Genomic DNA, 18,511 nt, shown 5'->3' on the forward strand with positions numbered 1-18,511 from the left:
AATGAAAAAATGCAAAGTTGCAAAAAATAAATATCATGTTATAATCACTTATTTACATTAAAAAAAAGGAATGGTTTTCCAAGAATAAAACTCATCTGTTTGAAAACTTGTAATAAAAATTCATTTCTGTACATGAATCAATTGCAAGCAGAAGAATCCCTTTTCTAATATCCCAATAGCCGGCCAATTTTCGGGTTGAGTTATACTTGCACTAGTATACTTATTGATAGCCGAAACAAAATAACGAGTCGTAAAGGATGGTTTTACGAATAATGCATTTTCCTTTAATTAAATTCGATTGTTTGTAGAACTTTTGCTTAAACCAGAATTGATAATGCAAATATGTCCTAGAAAACGGAGAGATCTGATAACAGTACCAAATATAAAATGTGATAGTTGTTTTATATGTTAAATAAAGACAAAGTAGTGTCCGAAATTAGGGCTATTTTGTTTCACTTTATAGGCGGCAAACATTTTCCGCCGGATCCTATAAAAATCAACTCGCACGAAGATTTTGTCCAGACAAAATGTTACATTTCCTGCGGTTCTTAGCATAAAGCCTTCAATTTTGATTATAAAACATACATTAATTAAAAGCAATTTTTAATTTTAAACATTTCTCAAACATAAATTTTTTTAATAATATTATGTTTGTTGGGTTTAATTATTTTAAATTCAGTAAATATAAAAGTTATGCGTAAACAGAAAATCGAAATAAAAATAAACAAATGAAAAGAAAAACAACAGAATCTTAAAACATTATTATACGAGAATTGAGTATAAAAAAACTCTAAATCTGTTAACATTATTTTGTAAAATTTTATTTTTCTTGTATGTCTTTCAAAATTGTTTATGAGCTTGCAAATTTTATTACGTAAAGAAAACTATGGGCGTCATATGTTTATTATAGAACTAGCAGATATCCGCCCGTTTAGCCGGGAAATTTATCCTTAAAAAACAAAGACGATATAGCCCTCACTTATCCTCCCTTCTGTTCACAATTTAATAGATTTTAATTTTTTGGTGGGGAACTTTTTTGAAAATGAAGTTTTGCCCAAAATTTTTTTTTGCGATTTTCTCGATTTTTTCAAAGGGGTACGTACCCCTTAAAAAAATTGCAAAAAATCGAGAAATTTTTTTGATCTCTAATTTCGATAAAACTCAGTATATAAGGTAATTTTGACCCAAAAAGTACAAAAATCGGGTGCATTTGTTGATTGGTCGAATAGTTTTTGAGATACGGATTAAAATTGATCGAAATATTGCGATATCTTAGAAACTCTGCATCCAATCATTAAATAAACCTGATTTTTATATTTTTTGGATCAAAATTACCCCATCCACCGAGTTTCATCAAATTCCAAAACAAACTTTTTTTTGCATTTTTCTCGATTTTTTTCCCTTGAAAAAATTGACAAAATCGTAAAATTTTTTTTATATCCGATTTCGATAAAACTCTGTATATGAGGTAATTTTGACAGAACCCTTCTATTGTATTTGTAACATAGATAAAAACACTTTCGATCAAAACAGACAGACACTCAAGCAAGTTAAAAGTATACACCCGTCTGTTTAGCCGGGGGTTAGAAAATACAATAATGGTCTAAATTATTTCCACAAAACAAAAAAATGAGGTTTTAGAAAGAAAAAATAAACCTGTATATAAAGTATCAAAGTAAATCAATTTTTTTTACGATAAATTAAATTATTTTTTAATAAATTCTAATGACATTTGTTCAATTATCTTCATGGTAAATACAATTATACCAAATAACAAAATAGACAACTACCACGAAAAACATGAGCTTGTGTGTGATACCTTGGGTACGGTTTAACCAGTCGACCACAGTTTAACGATACGAGGCCTCTGCTTGCTTGTCTATGGTTGTCTAACTATATTATGTTTCGTGTGTGTGTATATTTTTTATCGAATAGGATAGGGATTTTATATTAGTAGTATATGGAGTATAGTGTCCAATCTCTAGAGATAATATGTAACAGGAAATAGATGGGTATCTATATTAAGGATAAAATAGAAAAATTCGACAAGCATGTAGTAGGCTCAAACTTCATAGTTGCGTGTCGTAATTTTTTTATATTAATTTTTTTATTCTTTATTCTTCATTTAAATTTTTTTTCAGATTTTCAATAACAAAAAAGTTAAGAATTTTTTTTTAACTTTTTGACATCAGAATTCAAAAAATTCGATTTTTTTGATATCACAGGCAAATTTGATCCGATCTTATTGGAATTTTTTTTGAAACCCACTAATTTTGGCTCACTCTTTTCAGCTGTGATGTCAGTTTTTCGCAAGCTATCACTTATGTGCTTAATTCCGGGATAAGGACTCCACATTCTTGAAACCTATTAGAGCTAGGTTAATTTTGAGCACAAATTTGAAAAGTATGATCCAAATTTAGCAGGATAACATACTTGGTTTTTCAAAATTGGATAAAATTTGGATGTGATAGAGCCACATTCAATTTTTTGGACTTTGATGACGTCATAAAGTTAAAAAATTCGATTTTTATTGATATCACAGGCAAATCTAATCCGATGTTATTGGAATTTTTTTGAAATCCACTAATTTTGGGCCTTTTTTTCAGCTTTGATGTCCGTTTTTTCGCTAGCTATCACTTATATGCTCAATTCCGGAATAAGGACTCCTATTATAATATTACCATATTAAGACCAAAGTCTGCATTTTATAAAATTGCATAAAGTAAAATATTTTTATACTTATTTAAAAATTTATTCTCTAGCTAAAATTTTTTGTTTGTATGCGGACAATTAAAATCACTAAACCAGAACCTTAAAATTTGACAGTGAAATTATGATTTTTTATAACATTTACTGGTTTTGTATGCGGAACCTGGAATAAAAATTATAATTGTGTATATTGGCAATGCTTCTAATAGACGATACCACTCGCATGAGATAAAGTACATGAGGTTTTGTAGTTCTAGATGTATTCCATGAATAGTTACCATCAAGGGCGTCTACTCTTCAGATAAATAAGGGGTTTGAAATGGCAATCATATCTTAATAATTTAATAAACACAGTGAAACAAACTCAAGCCAATTTGAGTGAATCCAACAGGAATCGACATAGAATAAATGCTTTACCTTAGTTGCTGGGGTAGATTTAGTGAATCTAAACATCTTTTTATCTTACAATAGACGCCCTTGATTTTCAACATAGCTCATTTCTATCTGCTATCATGATATAGAAACATGATAGCTAAATAAAAATACAAGAGAACTCAATCCAATTCCAATTACGAACGTAAGAGAAAAAACTTACTTTAACTAACATAGTGTACAGTGGAAAAAATTATATTTTGATTATAGGTTGTGCAAAAAAGAACTTTTATATAAATATTTGATACCAGCTACAGTTACATTTTCTTGACAGAAAAGCCAGGACAGAATTTTGAGCTAAAATTCTTATGATTTAAACACACTTTTTGTTTTAAGGTGTTCAAGTATTGCATACATTATCTCCTTTGCAATTTTTGTACACTAAATTCAAATCTGGTTACGTACACTACAACCACAATACAAAATGTCGGTGAAAAGAAATTGCTGGGATTAAAAATACATTTAAAGAAAAATTCGAAAATTAAGGGAATATTAAGAGAGGGGAATTTCTTCTTGGCTTTTTTGTTATTTTTTAACGCAAAAACTACTGATTGGATTTGAATGAAACTTTACAATAATGTAGCTCGTACGTCACACTAACACGATGTATATTAAGTGCACCATCTATGAACATCTTGTAAAAGCTAAATTTAAGATTTCTGTTAAAACGTTGAACGAGATATAATTTATTTATTTATGGCCAACGCTTTTGATATATTTAATGAATTATGACTATTTTACATTATAAAAGGAAATTGAAAACAATACAAATATTTTAACTGTTTTAAACAATTCCTATTCCTATTTCCAGTGTTATGGAATGGGGGTAAATGAGAATAAGGAAGGTAAAGGCTATAACGCAGTCGTCTTTACTTTTAAGCACAGCGAAGCGGATGCGTATCAAGCTAGTGTAGTAAATTTAATAAGTGTTGATAGAATATACCCGTTTCTAATATAAACTTACCCTATTCTAATATAAAAAAAGTAAAAGCAATAATCATTGAGTCGGATGTCAATTAAGCTTGTATATCGAAATTTGACGAACCCCCTCTTTAAAAGTGCCATTGCTTGGTGTTATTGAAATTACCCTTTTCCTTTTTTTTAGCAACTTGTATAAAATAAATGCACTATAATACTATTACAACCCATATTACATAAACCTATTATTATGTATTATAAATATACATCAAATGTAGATAAAACATTTTAAAAAATGATGGTAAGCTAGAAAATTCTTTGTATGTGCATAGTCTGTCTTTATCTCCGAATAAAATTTCAAAATGTCATTGTAAAATATTTATTTTATAATGGTTTTAAAAAAATAAATTGTATTAACTGCCGGTATGGGAAATATGGATTTACGAGAGTGGTCTGAATTAAACATCTCCAAAACATTGACTTGAGAAACATCACTTTGAATTTAATTTAAATTTATATTCAAAATGGAAATGTATTTTGTGACTTTCCAGACCTTTTTTTGATGAACACACTATTTGAATAAATACTTCAGTTAGTGAATGAATTCGCTGATCTATATTTAGTACAAAACACTATTCTTTTTGGCATAGAATTCTGTGGATTGCATATTTGAATAATAAATTTAATATTATTGATTAACAAATTTAAAAAAGTACACAAATTTAAAACCACTGGAAGCGCTGGCGATTTGATTGGCCCTTACGTGACTACGCACGGAGTAAATACAAACAATGTTTTAGTGTTCAACATTGATGTCACAAATAGTGCTCGTGCCCGTGACATGTTTTTATGCACTTAACTAAAGCGAGTGTAGTCCAGTAAGAGTCTCAAGACTAAAATAATAAAAATTTTTGTTATTGTAAGCAAATTCTTTTTAAATTAAATAACATAAATGTTTAATTTATAAGTAGCTATAAATACTAAATTTAAAATCTATTATAATATATCATTTTTCACGACTTATTTAATCTGTCAACACTTTTTGCATTTCGTCACGCACTTAATTATAAGCGAACAGCGGTGTACTCTTGGAAGTAGGTCTACCACCAATAGTACCTACTTATTATAGAAAATGAATTGAATCACTATTTTAGGCTAATAGGTAATAGGCTAATGTTTGTTCACAATCTATCATTAGTTAAAAATCTACCTAGATTTATTTAAGGTGCCTAAACTAACGATTCTTACAATAATACGGTGACATATATAAAATACACAACATCATAATATTTTATACAAACTTTTTGATTGTATTATTGGTTAGACATTATTATTGTGATCATATATTATTAAGAGATAGATATGTATTATATATGAATTCTATTATTACAAATCTCTTGTAGTATACGTAAGTAGATAGATATGGTGTGTGTATATTATACGTAGGTGTTGGTACTTTCTGGTTTTATTATAATAGATATGTGTTAGAATTGGTTAGAATAGATATGTGGTTAGCCATGTGTCACTGTCTTGTACAGTGATTAATGATTTTATATCTATGTTATATTATATACCTTATATCTAATAGTTTATAGTGTGATCTATAACGCAATTTATATGATTCCTAGATAAAAAAAAAGGTAGACCATCAAACATTATATGAAATATTAGTTGTAAAAATATTATATGATGCTCAGTAAATACAGAGAGTCTTTAAATTTTTAACAAATGAGTGCATTCATTAACTTCCCAGAAAACAAAACACAAATTAATTAATGTTTTTAGTGCATAATTCGTAGATGTTGAAAATAATTTTCTATAACTGCCAGACTTACTCAGATTGTAATTCAGGGAGCCCATAATACAATGAATAGTATTTACTTCCTAATTAACATTTTAATACGTTTCGTGCACTCTGGAGCTTAAAGGTAGAATTCCTGAAAAAGAAGAAGGGAGGATAAGCTTGGTATGTAGGTTAGGTTAGGTTCGGTTAGAGTGACTGTCCTGGGGTGGGACACTCTAAGACCACAAGGTCCGTTATGATACTGACAATGGGTTGCCTCTTCCCCGGCCACTAATCTATAAACCATTTTGAGCAGTTTAAGAACTGCAGAAGTGCTTTGACGTCAGTGGACTTTAGCTCAGAGAGGCTGTCAAAGAGAGGCTGGCTCAAGTAAGCCCTCATGGCCAGAGCTACACAGTGAGAGATAAGATAAGACATCGTCTTCTCCTCCTACACACTGTGACATGTCCTGCAATGTTCGCAGCGTATCACGAATATTGCCTGGCCCAGAAGTTCAGCATGCCTGAGAGTATGTATCTATGTATCTATATGAAATGTAATATTTGAACTTGGATTAAATTGACACTCCACTCACTTATCAAGGATCAATGGCAATACAATAATTTTATAAGTTCGGCTGATTATCCTGATTAACTGTTAACCAAAAAATCTTTGATGGTGGAAGCGCATATAACATTTCTTAATACTGTAGAAAAATTTAAAAAAAAAAAACACTTTTGTAGCTAGCTGAACTAAAAAGTAGAAAATAAATAATAGTTTTAAAAAACTCAAAAGATACGCTGTGCAACTAGCCTAAGTCGAAATAATTCAAAAAATATTTTATCGTAAAAAGTTTGGGGTGGCTTTTAAGATATTAATAGTACCTACATCTGCCAATAAAATATGTACAATAATTGAAATCTTGTACCCAACGTTTTTCTACGATAAAATGATTTTTCTCTTAATCATATTTTTTTATTTTTTATTTTGTTTGAACTCATAGAAATTATTTTCTTATATCAAGTTCACCCAGTATTTTAAAAGCAGTTTAAAATTTGAGCTCAAAGAAGTTGTAAGTAGAAAAGTAAAGTCTTTTCATATTCTAGATCCTATTCATTTCGACTATCAAATAAACTGAACTTAAAGTTTTAATTGCTAGTAAAATACTGGGCATTGTAAGTGAAAATGAACTTTTGTGTTTCGTATCTCTATAATCCTAGTCGAAGTTGTTCTGTTTAAAATTATCATAGTAATAGTGTGATCATTTTGTTTCTTAAAATTTAAGAATACACCATGAATATTTTGCAAACTTTACTTATTATATCATATTTGTTTCACTTTAATAGGTCATTTTAATTAAAAGGCTTCATATGAATGTTTTTGTTTAATAATTCATGTTATGAAATATGGAATGACATACAAAATAAAATGTAATTAGATGTAGGTATAAGAAATAGCTATATAAATAAACACTTAAGATAAAAATGATATTTATTTAAGATTTTGTATTTTTTTTATCGTAAAATATTGTGATAAATATAAATAAACAAAAACAAACAGAAAAAATCTACTACAAATTACTCAAATACGTTTTTTATTTATTTACTTACTTACAGATCTCTAATTAATTAATTTTTAATTAAGAATACTTGGTGAACTGTTGTTTTTGTATATAATTATTAACTTTTTAAAAGCATTAAAATTTTCTTTCGAAATCAATATTTTCCTAGTTCAATACTTCTACAAGAAAGCATTAAAATTAAATAATCAAGTCTTATGATGTTGCAATTACTCGAAAATAGAAAATGTGGTTAATAATCGGGAAGATTATTTGGTGGTTTCTAAACCACTAAAAACACAAAATTAATCTTCAGAAATTTTGCCAGTGAAACATTTTAGTCTCCATATCATAGCACATTAAAAATTATTATTTTATACTAGTGTTATAGCATGATATATGATTTTTGTTACCTGTGACACATTGAGTCTAAGGCCCGTTTCATTTGATCATGGCCATCTATGACCATCATTCTGTAAAAATTTTAAATAGTAAATGTAAAAAAATTCATGGCCTTCTTTTCTGGCATACCTAATTCTCATGTTTTCTGATATGCACAATGAATTATGACTATTTTACACTTTAAAAAACAAAAGTTGAAAACTGTGCATATATTTTAGCTATGTAAAACAATCCCTTCGAGAGTTATGGAATGGGAATAAGTGAGATAAAGAGAGCTGGAGGTGGAGGGCGGGTATCAAGCTACTAAATAAATAAATATAAAAAATATTAGAGATAATTTATTTACTCCAAACTGTAACTAAGTTCTAACTATAAGAAAAGTAATTTTATTTTTGTGTAAACCGATAACTGATTTAATAATAAAGCTCGCCTTATATTTGCTGTTATTAAACTTTGAGAAATAACTTTGTAAAGTTTATGCATTTCAAAATATCATTGTACTAACAATCTAAAATTTGGTAGTATAATTTAGACAGACATGACTTTTATTAAATTAAATGTTGTCACAAGTCTTATGTACCAGCCCAACCTTTCTAATTTCCATTTCCATATTGTACCTACCTAGGTATGTTACGTATTATTACCTACGTATAGTTAGGATGTAAGGTAGTTAAATAATGTTGCACTAATCAGTGCACCAAATTATAAGATCTATAGCTATCGTTATCAACTGTGATCAAACATTATTACTTGATATATTGATTAACACCACATATTTGTAATTGCTTACATGCATCTGGCTGTATGTAATTGTAATGTAATATTGTAGAGGAAGAGTTATGTTCGTTATAAACATACGTTAGTTACATCACAGTGCCGTATTGGTGCAAATACTTTATGTAGCTTTATTGTTTTTTTTAGCAAATTGCCGAAAGAAATGGAGCTATTGCTTTTGTACTGATGGTGGAATTTTTTGGAAAATTTCTTTAAATGTTCATCGATCCTACCTAATAAATGTCAAAAGTGACCATCGTTCAAATTTATATATGTACGAATTAAAAAATGGGGTGTTTGATCGCTATGCATGTGTGTCTGTTTTTCTGTGGTATTGTAGCGCCTAAACGGATGAACAGATTTTGATTTTTTAAATTTTGTTTGTAAGGAAATTTAATGGAAAGTGTTCTTAGCCATATTTCAATTGTGAATTTAGGGTTCCGTATCCGAAAAACTAAAAATTGGCGATGATCTTCCAAATCGGTTCAGTTTGGAAAAGGCTTTAATGAAAAGGGAAATTTAATGGAGAGTGTTCTTAAATACGTTTCAAATGCGAACTTAGGGTTCCGTAGCCGAAAAATTTGACGGAGTTTTTTAAATTTTGTAAATTTCTCTTATCATTAGACGAGCGTAAATCAGGCGGTAGGTTACAACAAGAATTGAATCTGTTTTTTTTTTTAAGCTTACTATAGGTTGAAGATTTACCAAAACATTGAATTTCGTACTACCTTTCAAATACCTATGTGAGGTTAAACACAGCCTTCCTATTTAAATCCTGTTTTTAACGAAAAACATGTTACAGTCTTTTAACGATAAAAATGTTAATAATTCAACACGAGTGTTTGAAATGCATCGATGGAAATACATAGGAGTGTGTTTATAGATCATGTTTCGTAAATTATTGAAATTACAATATTCCACTTTTATCATGTATTAAAAATGCACATTCAAAATGAGTTAAAAGTTATAATTCTCAATAACTCAATATATACAGAGCATGTGTACTCACCTTTAAGCTACCGGATGACGATGTGACAAGAGTGACATATATATATACGATTAGTTGATTTGATTTCCACCTAAACGTTTTTTTATTTTTATGTTTATTTATAGAGTTAATATAAAATTATTGCGAACTTTGCGTGCCTATTACTAAAAAAAATATATCTCTAAATGGAATTGAATTTGGTATGCACAATCTAAACATGAAAATTTCCAGATTGAGTCAAAATGGTGTATTTCGAAAAATTTTTATAAAATTTATAGCTAACTCTAAGTAAATCCGAAAGTTTCCGGCGCATTAAAGTTTTTCTATATATCTTATGATTAATTATGATTAACATATTTGTGAAGAAAAAGTAAATTTGAAGAAGATCCATTCAGGTATATACAATTTGAATTCCTAGTTTTGTAAATCGATTACGGTGTTTAAAATGAATACAATCCTGTTGGAAATTTTAGATGAGTTTGTCATTGAGTGGAAGGTATAAATTACAATGAGAAGAGAAAGCTGAAGCTAGTAGTGATTTTGCGGCTGTTAGTACGCATTATAGATGGCTATCAAAATGTCAACAATGATACCCATCCTAAATAGTCTTATAAACCAAATTACAATGAGTACAAAATGTAATTATAGTAGCCAAAAAAAAAATCTGAAGTTCGTTATCCATGATATTATATTGCTTGGTCGAATTAACAAGCGATATACATCTCTGGTGTACTTAAAGCCTATAGTAAATTGTTTGTTAGTATACAGGGTGATCCAAGTTATAACGGCAGGATTTCAGTAAATGATAAGTCACGTTTAAATAATGATAATTTCTCCATACACTTATAGCTACGAAATCCTCTTCTGTATATAATGACATTTTTGGAGTGTTACCAAATTGGGTGCAGAGGAAAATTGAAATTCTTATCCTACTATATACTATATACGAAGAACACGGTATGATTTAACGATCCTTCATGGAAAAGCTTCTTCTTAAAGCTTACAGTGCATGGCCGTTCCATAGCTCGAAAAAGCCTCTCACGCCCATTAGCTTTGTAAGAGATTTTCACGAAACTAAGCGGTGGGCACCCTTATCTAAATGGGTGGTTTTCGTAATTTTGGATTATACTTTACATGATAAAAGATCCATAGTTCATACTGTGGACACAAATTTCCAATTTTCTAAGCAGTATTACTCACAAAAATGTCATGTTTTCCAAAATATCATCACCCTGTATCTACATAGGAGGCTGTCTCTGCGTATTGAGAAATTATTTTATACCATATAATTTCTTTTAGAAACAAAAAGTGCAAAAGATCTATTTTATTGTTAAATGTTTACGAAGTGACAAATGAAATCGATAAAGAGCAATAAATTCGAATAGAAAATGCTATAAAGATGATATTGTAATGTTTATTGTTTTGAATTATTTACGATTTTACAACAACACTTCACTACAGATCATTCACTGAGCATTTCATATTTTAAAAACATGTTTTACAAAGCTGTCTAAAATATCTGCCCGAAAATTGTTATATATACATATTACTTCAGGACTATATTCAGTTTGACAACATTAGTATTCAAAAACCGTTAGCAATAACGAGATGTGTAATATGACGTAATGCAACTAACATCGAAGATATATGACGTTTACGAGCTTAGTGTACAATAAGTATGCTTTGTTTGATTATATTCAAGGGCTAAATAGCCATAATATTTATAGTTGTAAAATAGTATATAGTATATAGTATATAGTAATTAAATTCAACAATTAATACAACAACAATAAGACGACAATTGCTGTCTTTATCGTTGCATTTAATTATCAAATAGGTTGCTGTAATACTCGAAAAGCCCTGTACATTATACGATAAAAAGTATCAACTTTAGTAATTTGATACAATCGCAACCAATTTTAGTTTACTATAATTATTTGGTTGAAAATCGCTTCGCTTTACATTTTATGTTGGTATTACATGAATGTATTGTATCATTTAAATATTTGAAATATGTGTGTATATAAATTATGCAATACATTTCATGCACATATAGAAAGAGCAAACGAGCAAAAAGGATGGATGAGTAAAAGAGCGTAGGGCTGGCATCACACTGCAATCAGAGATATTGTTCTTGTTAATAAAGTAAAGTAAAATAAAGTAAATAAAGAATAAAGTTTACATAGCATTGCATTACAAGATATTATTTTGACCTATCCATTTGATGTCAAAAGCATAACTGAATGTCAATATTATCGAAAGCAGAAATTTTATAAAAAATAACTTTTTTTTTGTAAGCTTTATAATAAAAAAATGTTTCTTATGGAGCTAACTTAAGTAGACACGCTGTGTTATTCGTAGTTATATACATTGTACATATATCATTTTTGATTAATTTTACTCTCCCAAGCATAAGGTGCGGTGTGGGATTTGTTGGAGAAAAGTTTTCGGATTATTAGATGTTTTGGATTATCGAGTGTTGGGATTGCTATGTTTTAATTCTCCCAAAAATGATCTGATATATGACTTCGAGTTTTTTTTTTTTTTTTTTCATTTCGTTTTCGAAATATAAGGGTGAAATCTTTTGAAATAATCACCTGTATTTATTTATTTATATGTCCATATTTAATTGCATGTAATGTACTTCGAATATAATATTTTCTTTACATTTTCATATTCAATTCACAAATATTTACATAATTTTGTTTGCACATACATCTATAACTACTCATGCAATACAACCAATATAATTTTATTGAGAACTAATCGTTACCCACCTGCTTCACTGAACTGTTCCAACTTTATAATCAAATAGTATTATAGACTATATCACCTTAATATCAAAGAGCACTATCAACAGTCACTGCTACTAAGGCTTGGTTTATTAGATTTCGATGAGGCTTGACCATGGATTGGAATATCAAGTATGAATTGTCAAACTAGATTCTCTTGTCAAATATGATAGTTCTGAGTAAGAATATAGTCGCAAAAACAAAGCAATGAAATTCGAAAAATTTCAAGAGTAATTCGAATTGAAATTGATTTATAAGAAATTAAAAATATGAAATTTGTATATATAAGATGTAAACTTACTCGGAGGATTTTGGGATCGCTGAGCACGAATGGGGCGTCAGAATTGGTCTCAAAGGTACCTGAGGCCCAGGGTAAACGGTATTCTCGTGATCTTCGGAGATTTAGGGATTATATAATCGGTCCAAACTCGTTTATTTTGGAATCATTTTGTTCACTATTAACCGAATTGTGAATTTAATGAATATACGGTTAATATACGTCAAATTTTTAATTTCTTATAAATTACTTTAGGTCACAACATTTCTTGACTGTCTAAAAAATCGAATGTCGAAAACCGCATTCAAAACCGACTTACTGTTCAAAATTTTTGAACTTTGACCGTGTTTAGTGTTTTGTTTCTGCGACAAATATATTATTTACGTAGGTAAGATAACTTTGGGATTTGTTTTGTAACATATTCTGATATTTTCATATTTTGAGATAGTAATTTATTTTTTATACAAATTTTTTTTAATTTCTATTTTAATTCGATAATTAATCAATTCAATAAGAAAATTAATCAATTTACTCAATTAAAATATATACAATGTTAATGACGAAATATTTTGTTTGATGTAATTTTTAGAAAACAATAATTATAATTATCTTCATTATATTTATACATATATTTTAAAAATAACTTTTAATAAGTTAGAAACAAGTGGCATTCCCTCAATTATATGACACATTAAAAATAATGTTATACGTTATTAGTTCTGCATCATAAAAGAGGTATTTAAATTATTTTTAGAAAATCTTATTTCTACATTGAAATTTAAAATCTGTATATATGTTAACAGAATGTACACGAATGCGTATATTCATATTATATTCTTTGTAAGATAAATGTCTTAATTAATTTTTTTTCTCTTGTGATCTGACATAAGTATGTTTAATGTATAATATAGGGTGTTTTATATATAATCCGACAAAGTTTTACAGCCGGTAGCCATAAAAACAACAATTCTTTCCCGAAGATCAAATAGGGGGAGCAATTAGATCCACGTTCGTTAAAATTTTACAGGAAAAATGATAATCAATATATATATTTTTTCTTTAAGGTTTAGTTTTACGACACGGCTTATCCGCAAAGTTAAGTTTATCCGCCCAGTGTGTGTGCGTGTGTACGTACGTAGGTACGTCCGTAGACATTTTCGTCATCGATATCGCGCGAATACAAAATGATTTCGACTTTGTTAAGGTGTCGATTGAAGAGTTTTAACGGCAATATGATCAGAAAAGATTTTCATAACACTCGGTCGAGTTTTTTTTTTTTAATTTTGTAGTATCGAAAAAGAGTATTAACGGCAATAAAATCGCACAAGACCCCACCTACAACTTGTTTGTTTACCCAGCCTTCTTATTTCATTGAAAAGGCGTTCATTCACATGAAACTATTTTTACATAAAAACGCCCTAATCCAATGTTTCAAATTTAAATAAAAATCATATTGATATCTTAAACCGTTTTGTTTCTATTTCAAATTAAAAATAACTCTTAATTGAGCTTCCTTCACTAGCATTTAATATTATAATTTTAAAATTAATAGTCGAATAGAAAAAAAATCATTCGACAAGGTACAATAAACCAATAATAAAGTGAATTCGATAGTGTGAAATAAAAAAAGGCACTATTATCTTGGTAACAAAAAGTAATAAGAATAGAAATGCATGTATTATTTGTCAATAATATATTTCAATTCAATAAAATTTTCAATATATGTTTATGAATAGCATTTTATTTAATTTCAACTAAATATTGTAATTTATTTTATTACAATAAAACTGAATATTATTAAAGAGAATCAAAGTAGTAACAATAAAAATTGAAATTGATGAAGCATGTATGTAGATTGTATAAAGGTTCGGTAAACAAATTTAATAAAAAAATAACATTTAAATCTATACAAACAGTATTTATATCAATTGTAACTTCGTAAAGTCCTAGATTTTGTTAATATAAGAACACTAACTAATTTCCCACTAAAGAAGGATCATCGAAATCGGTTTACGTGATATTTAGTTATTCGCCCATTTTTCGCGCACATACTTAATGCAAATTTAAAACAGATATGGTTTCCTTATGGATGCCATTGTCAGAACTAGATAAAATTGAAATGGGACTGTACGGGAAGCACCAGCTTTCAAATAAAAAAAAGAATAGACAAAATAGGTTCATCCAGTCGAAAGTTCTGAGGTGACAAAAAAAAAATGCGTATGTCGATTTGGGACCTCCTCCTTTTTTAAATTTGAAGTCGGTTAAAATACCAAGGCATGAGTTTTTGTATTTTGCTCGAAGCATTTAATGGGAGCCAAGGATCGACCTTGGCTATTAAGGTCTCTTCAATGTGAACTTATCCATACAAATGATTTGAAAGCTTAACTTTAGTAATAAAAATATTTTTTAGTTACACAATCCTAAATGCAATTTTCCTATCGCATACATTTAAATTGATTACATAGTATACGATACCAGTGTGTAGAAATAATGGATGGAAGTTGGGCGAGGGTTGTCGAAAGAAAAAAAAAAGATCATACAAAATTACATTTATAAACAAGGATTGTACACTATTTTTGTAAGTAAAAGATACACAATACGTATAGTTTTAAGATCGTGACTGCATCTTCGTATACATTGAGAATTCGATTTGAAGTCTTAACACAACTTTTATGTTTCATAAGCACGATGCCGGTGCTATTTTTTTTTTTAGTTTACCAGCTGCGTGGCTATAGCCTGCTTATTCGTTACTGTTATTCTCTTCTGTACAATTCAATTATTATTTACTTTGTTGTACAACAACAAAAAAATAAAATAAATAAAATAACAAAATCTCCAGTAATTGAAAATTAGAAAAAAAAAAATTGAAAAATAGTAGTGAGCATTATAGTTACTATCTTTGTCTGCTCATATGACTGAGATTTTATCCATAGTATATGAAAGATGTTCTTAACCATCGATCTACCTTTAAAAAAAATACATTTTCTATAGGAAGTTATCTTAAGGTAATAATTTAACAAAAATAGTAGTGGTAGACATAAAAACAAATACAAAGGTAATTTTTTTCGACACCCAAGAAAAAAATGCCCGTAGTCGGACTTATATCACGAACAAATTACAAATTTCAATGTATCACAATACGCACTAGTCGGGTATTTATCGAGAGTCGATCAAAACATATTTTTGGCCAATATTTGGAGTAACAAAAATACTCACAATATGTGTTGAGTTCTGTACTTAAATAAAGAGTCTCTCTCAGTAGCTTTCCCAGTGTTTTAGAACCACAATGACCCAAAAAAACTTTTAAATTATCGAAAATGAACCCAAAAAATATACAATGGTTTGCACCTACCATAATTTTGTTTGAAAAACCGCGGCAAATTTTTCCAACTTTTCGACTACCAAGTAGCCATCATCAGTATGAATTACTTAATCGTAATTACTCTTATGTTACTTGTTGCTAATTTGGATTAGCAACGAGTTACTTTGGTAGTCGAAATACGTATTTATAAAATACAAAAAACTGATTTAGGAAATTGGAGCATCAAATCGAAATTTATTTCGAAATATCCAAGAGTTCTAATTTGGTATCTTTGATAATATTTATAAATTATTTAATGTCAATTTTTATGTGTGAATTCCGTTGTTTCAGTAGCTGGACCTGGTAAGAGAAAAATGGCTCAGTGACAATGTAAGGATATTAAGGAATAATAAAGAGGACTACAGCGTAGAAACACAGAGCTAAATCATTTGTTAGTTGTAAAAACATAAAAATAGTTCCAAACTATTTCTTTGAAAATAGAGTATAAATTTAATATCACTTTTGTTCAGTGTTGTCGGGCAACTTAAGAACTACATTGAGAAACACTTTAAACTTGAAAATAAAATGATCGCCTTGTTTATGCTAAAAAATATTTCGGAAAATAATAAAATCTAATAAAATCTTACATTTTTGCTTTGAACTCACAATTCGCATTGAAAAGAATATCATAGTTTGGAACGAAAACATAACCAACCGTATAACAAAATCAAAGTAACTTCGGGATAAGGACGTGTCGGGCTTGATTATAGAAAAATATGTGGAACTCAGAAGAGTAAATAGAGGGTAAAATACTTATAAATTTGAAAAAACAAAAGTTGATAGCTGTCATCTATTCCTACTTCAAAATGTTTTTGGACTAAGATAAACAGTTTTTGGTTTAAATTAGTTGCATTTGGTTTGATAAATTTACAAAACAAACAAAAAATTTGACAAATTGGCTATAGAATTTTTTCGAATGTTATTTAGAAATTTGATATACTTCTTTGTGTTACATAAGCGATTTATTGTACTTAGTGGATGTGTTTTGCATACATTTTGGTCCAAATTTTAATAAAACGAATGCAGTGCCTTAAAATTTGTGAAAAAAGAGACTTTGTGAAATTATGAATGTAATCCCGACTAGAAATTTTACTGTGCGACCAATTGGGCCCCCATTGGGCTTCCCTATTGGGGTCCCTGATAGGGATGTCACGCAAAGACATATTGGGACCCAATGGGGAAATCCCACGTGTGTCCCAATGGGGAAATCCCACTTGTGCCCCAATGGGGATATCCCACTTGTGCCCCAATGGGGAAATTCCACTTGTGCCCCAATCGGGAAATCCCACTTGTGTCCCAATTGGGAAATCCCACTTGTGTCCCAATGGGGAAATCCCACTTGTGTCCCAATTGGGAAATCCCACTTGTGTCCCAATTGGGAAATCCCACTTGTGTCCCAATTGGGAAATCCCACGTGTACCCCAATGGGGAAATCCCACTTGTGCCCCAATGGGGATATCCCACTTGTGTCCCAATAAAGGGAATCCCATTTATGCTCCAATGGGAAAACCCCTAAAAGGTCCCGTTTAGGCATCCTGAATCTATCATTCATCAGGAAAGCAAAGCATCCTTACCTTGGTCTCGATAGGAATATCCTGCAGACTACTCAAAACTATCTTATTCATTAACTATAAAAAAAATCAATAATAGTTGATTTGTTATTGTTTTTATTTATTAATAAAATTAACCATATAATACATAAATTAAAAAAAAAAAATTATTATTAAATAAATTATGTAAAGAAGCTCGTCAGTCATTATGTAGGTTCTATGTTTTTAGCAGGTTTTTCAATCTTTTGCGTCCTTAGAAATCGGAATCCATCCCAGTCACGAGCATTCCGGATGGTAGCAGACATGGAGGTTAAAATATCTTTGTCACTAAGATCGCCTCCTGACGTATTTTTCATTTTTTTTCGCATTACTTCTGTAATTTTTTATCGAATTTGAGTGATTAAGAAAAACTACCGTAATTAAATAGCTGCAATTACAATAAACTTTACCTTGTATGCATTGATAAAAACTAGTATCTTTAAATACCAATTTGCTGTTTTCTCCTTTACCTTGTTTGGACGGAACGTACATCACAGCTAAATCACGTGAGATATAGCTTTTTATCACAGCAGTCATGTTCTTGTTAAGGCTATCCCCTTTATTAACCAATTGATGCATACGATAAACCTGAAGAACATCACATTACGCAATATGAGCAATATGTATTTTTAAATAATAGACCAAGAGTCTTGGGAATGCCCCATTGGGGCCCAATGAGGTCCAGATACATACAGTGGGCGTTCCCACAGCAATTTCTAGTCGGGATGTTTACAATTTATTGAATTACATAAACTATATTGGCAAATAATGCCCTTTAGAATTTTATTTAACACTTATATAAATATTTTATACAACAGGTGTTAACTATTTATTTTGCATATTCTTATTTTGATACGTTTTGTAATATTCTTCGCCTTATGTAGCATATTTAACAGGTTAGAATGATACCCAATCCATGAATCGTGCT

General features: G+C 29.5%; 1 protein-coding gene across 1 annotated transcript; it reads right to left on the reverse strand.

Annotated features, from left to right (window-relative positions):
* Positions 1-17,689: 17,689 nt before the first annotated feature.
* On the reverse strand, positions 17,690-18,210 carry LOC123296582. The gene is made up of 2 exons (XM_044878110.1): positions 17,994-18,210; positions 17,690-17,917 (listed from the first exon to the last, which is right to left on the reverse strand). The coding sequence occupies exons 1-2, from the start codon at positions 18,160-18,162 to the stop codon at positions 17,751-17,753; spliced, it is 336 nt and encodes a 111-aa protein (XP_044734045.1). The 5' UTR covers positions 18,163-18,210; the 3' UTR covers positions 17,690-17,750.
* Positions 18,211-18,511: the final 301 nt, after the last annotated feature.

The sequence above is a fragment of the Chrysoperla carnea genome, chromosome 3, assembly GCF_905475395.1.
Source record: "Chrysoperla carnea chromosome 3, inChrCarn1.1, whole genome shotgun sequence".
In the NCBI taxonomy this organism is placed as follows: Eukaryota; Metazoa; Arthropoda; class Insecta; order Neuroptera; family Chrysopidae; genus Chrysoperla; species Chrysoperla carnea.

Bases quoted from the DNA above. Each gene is read 5' to 3' on its own strand.
- LOC123296582 (XM_044878110.1), bottom strand. From the start codon at position 18,162: ATGCATCAATTGGTTAATAAAGGGGATAGCCTTAACAAGAACATGACT. The intron at 17,918-17,993 runs GTAAAGTTTATT...AAAAAATTACAG, and splicing joins TTTTTATCAATGCATACAAG to AAGTAATGCGAAAAAAAATG.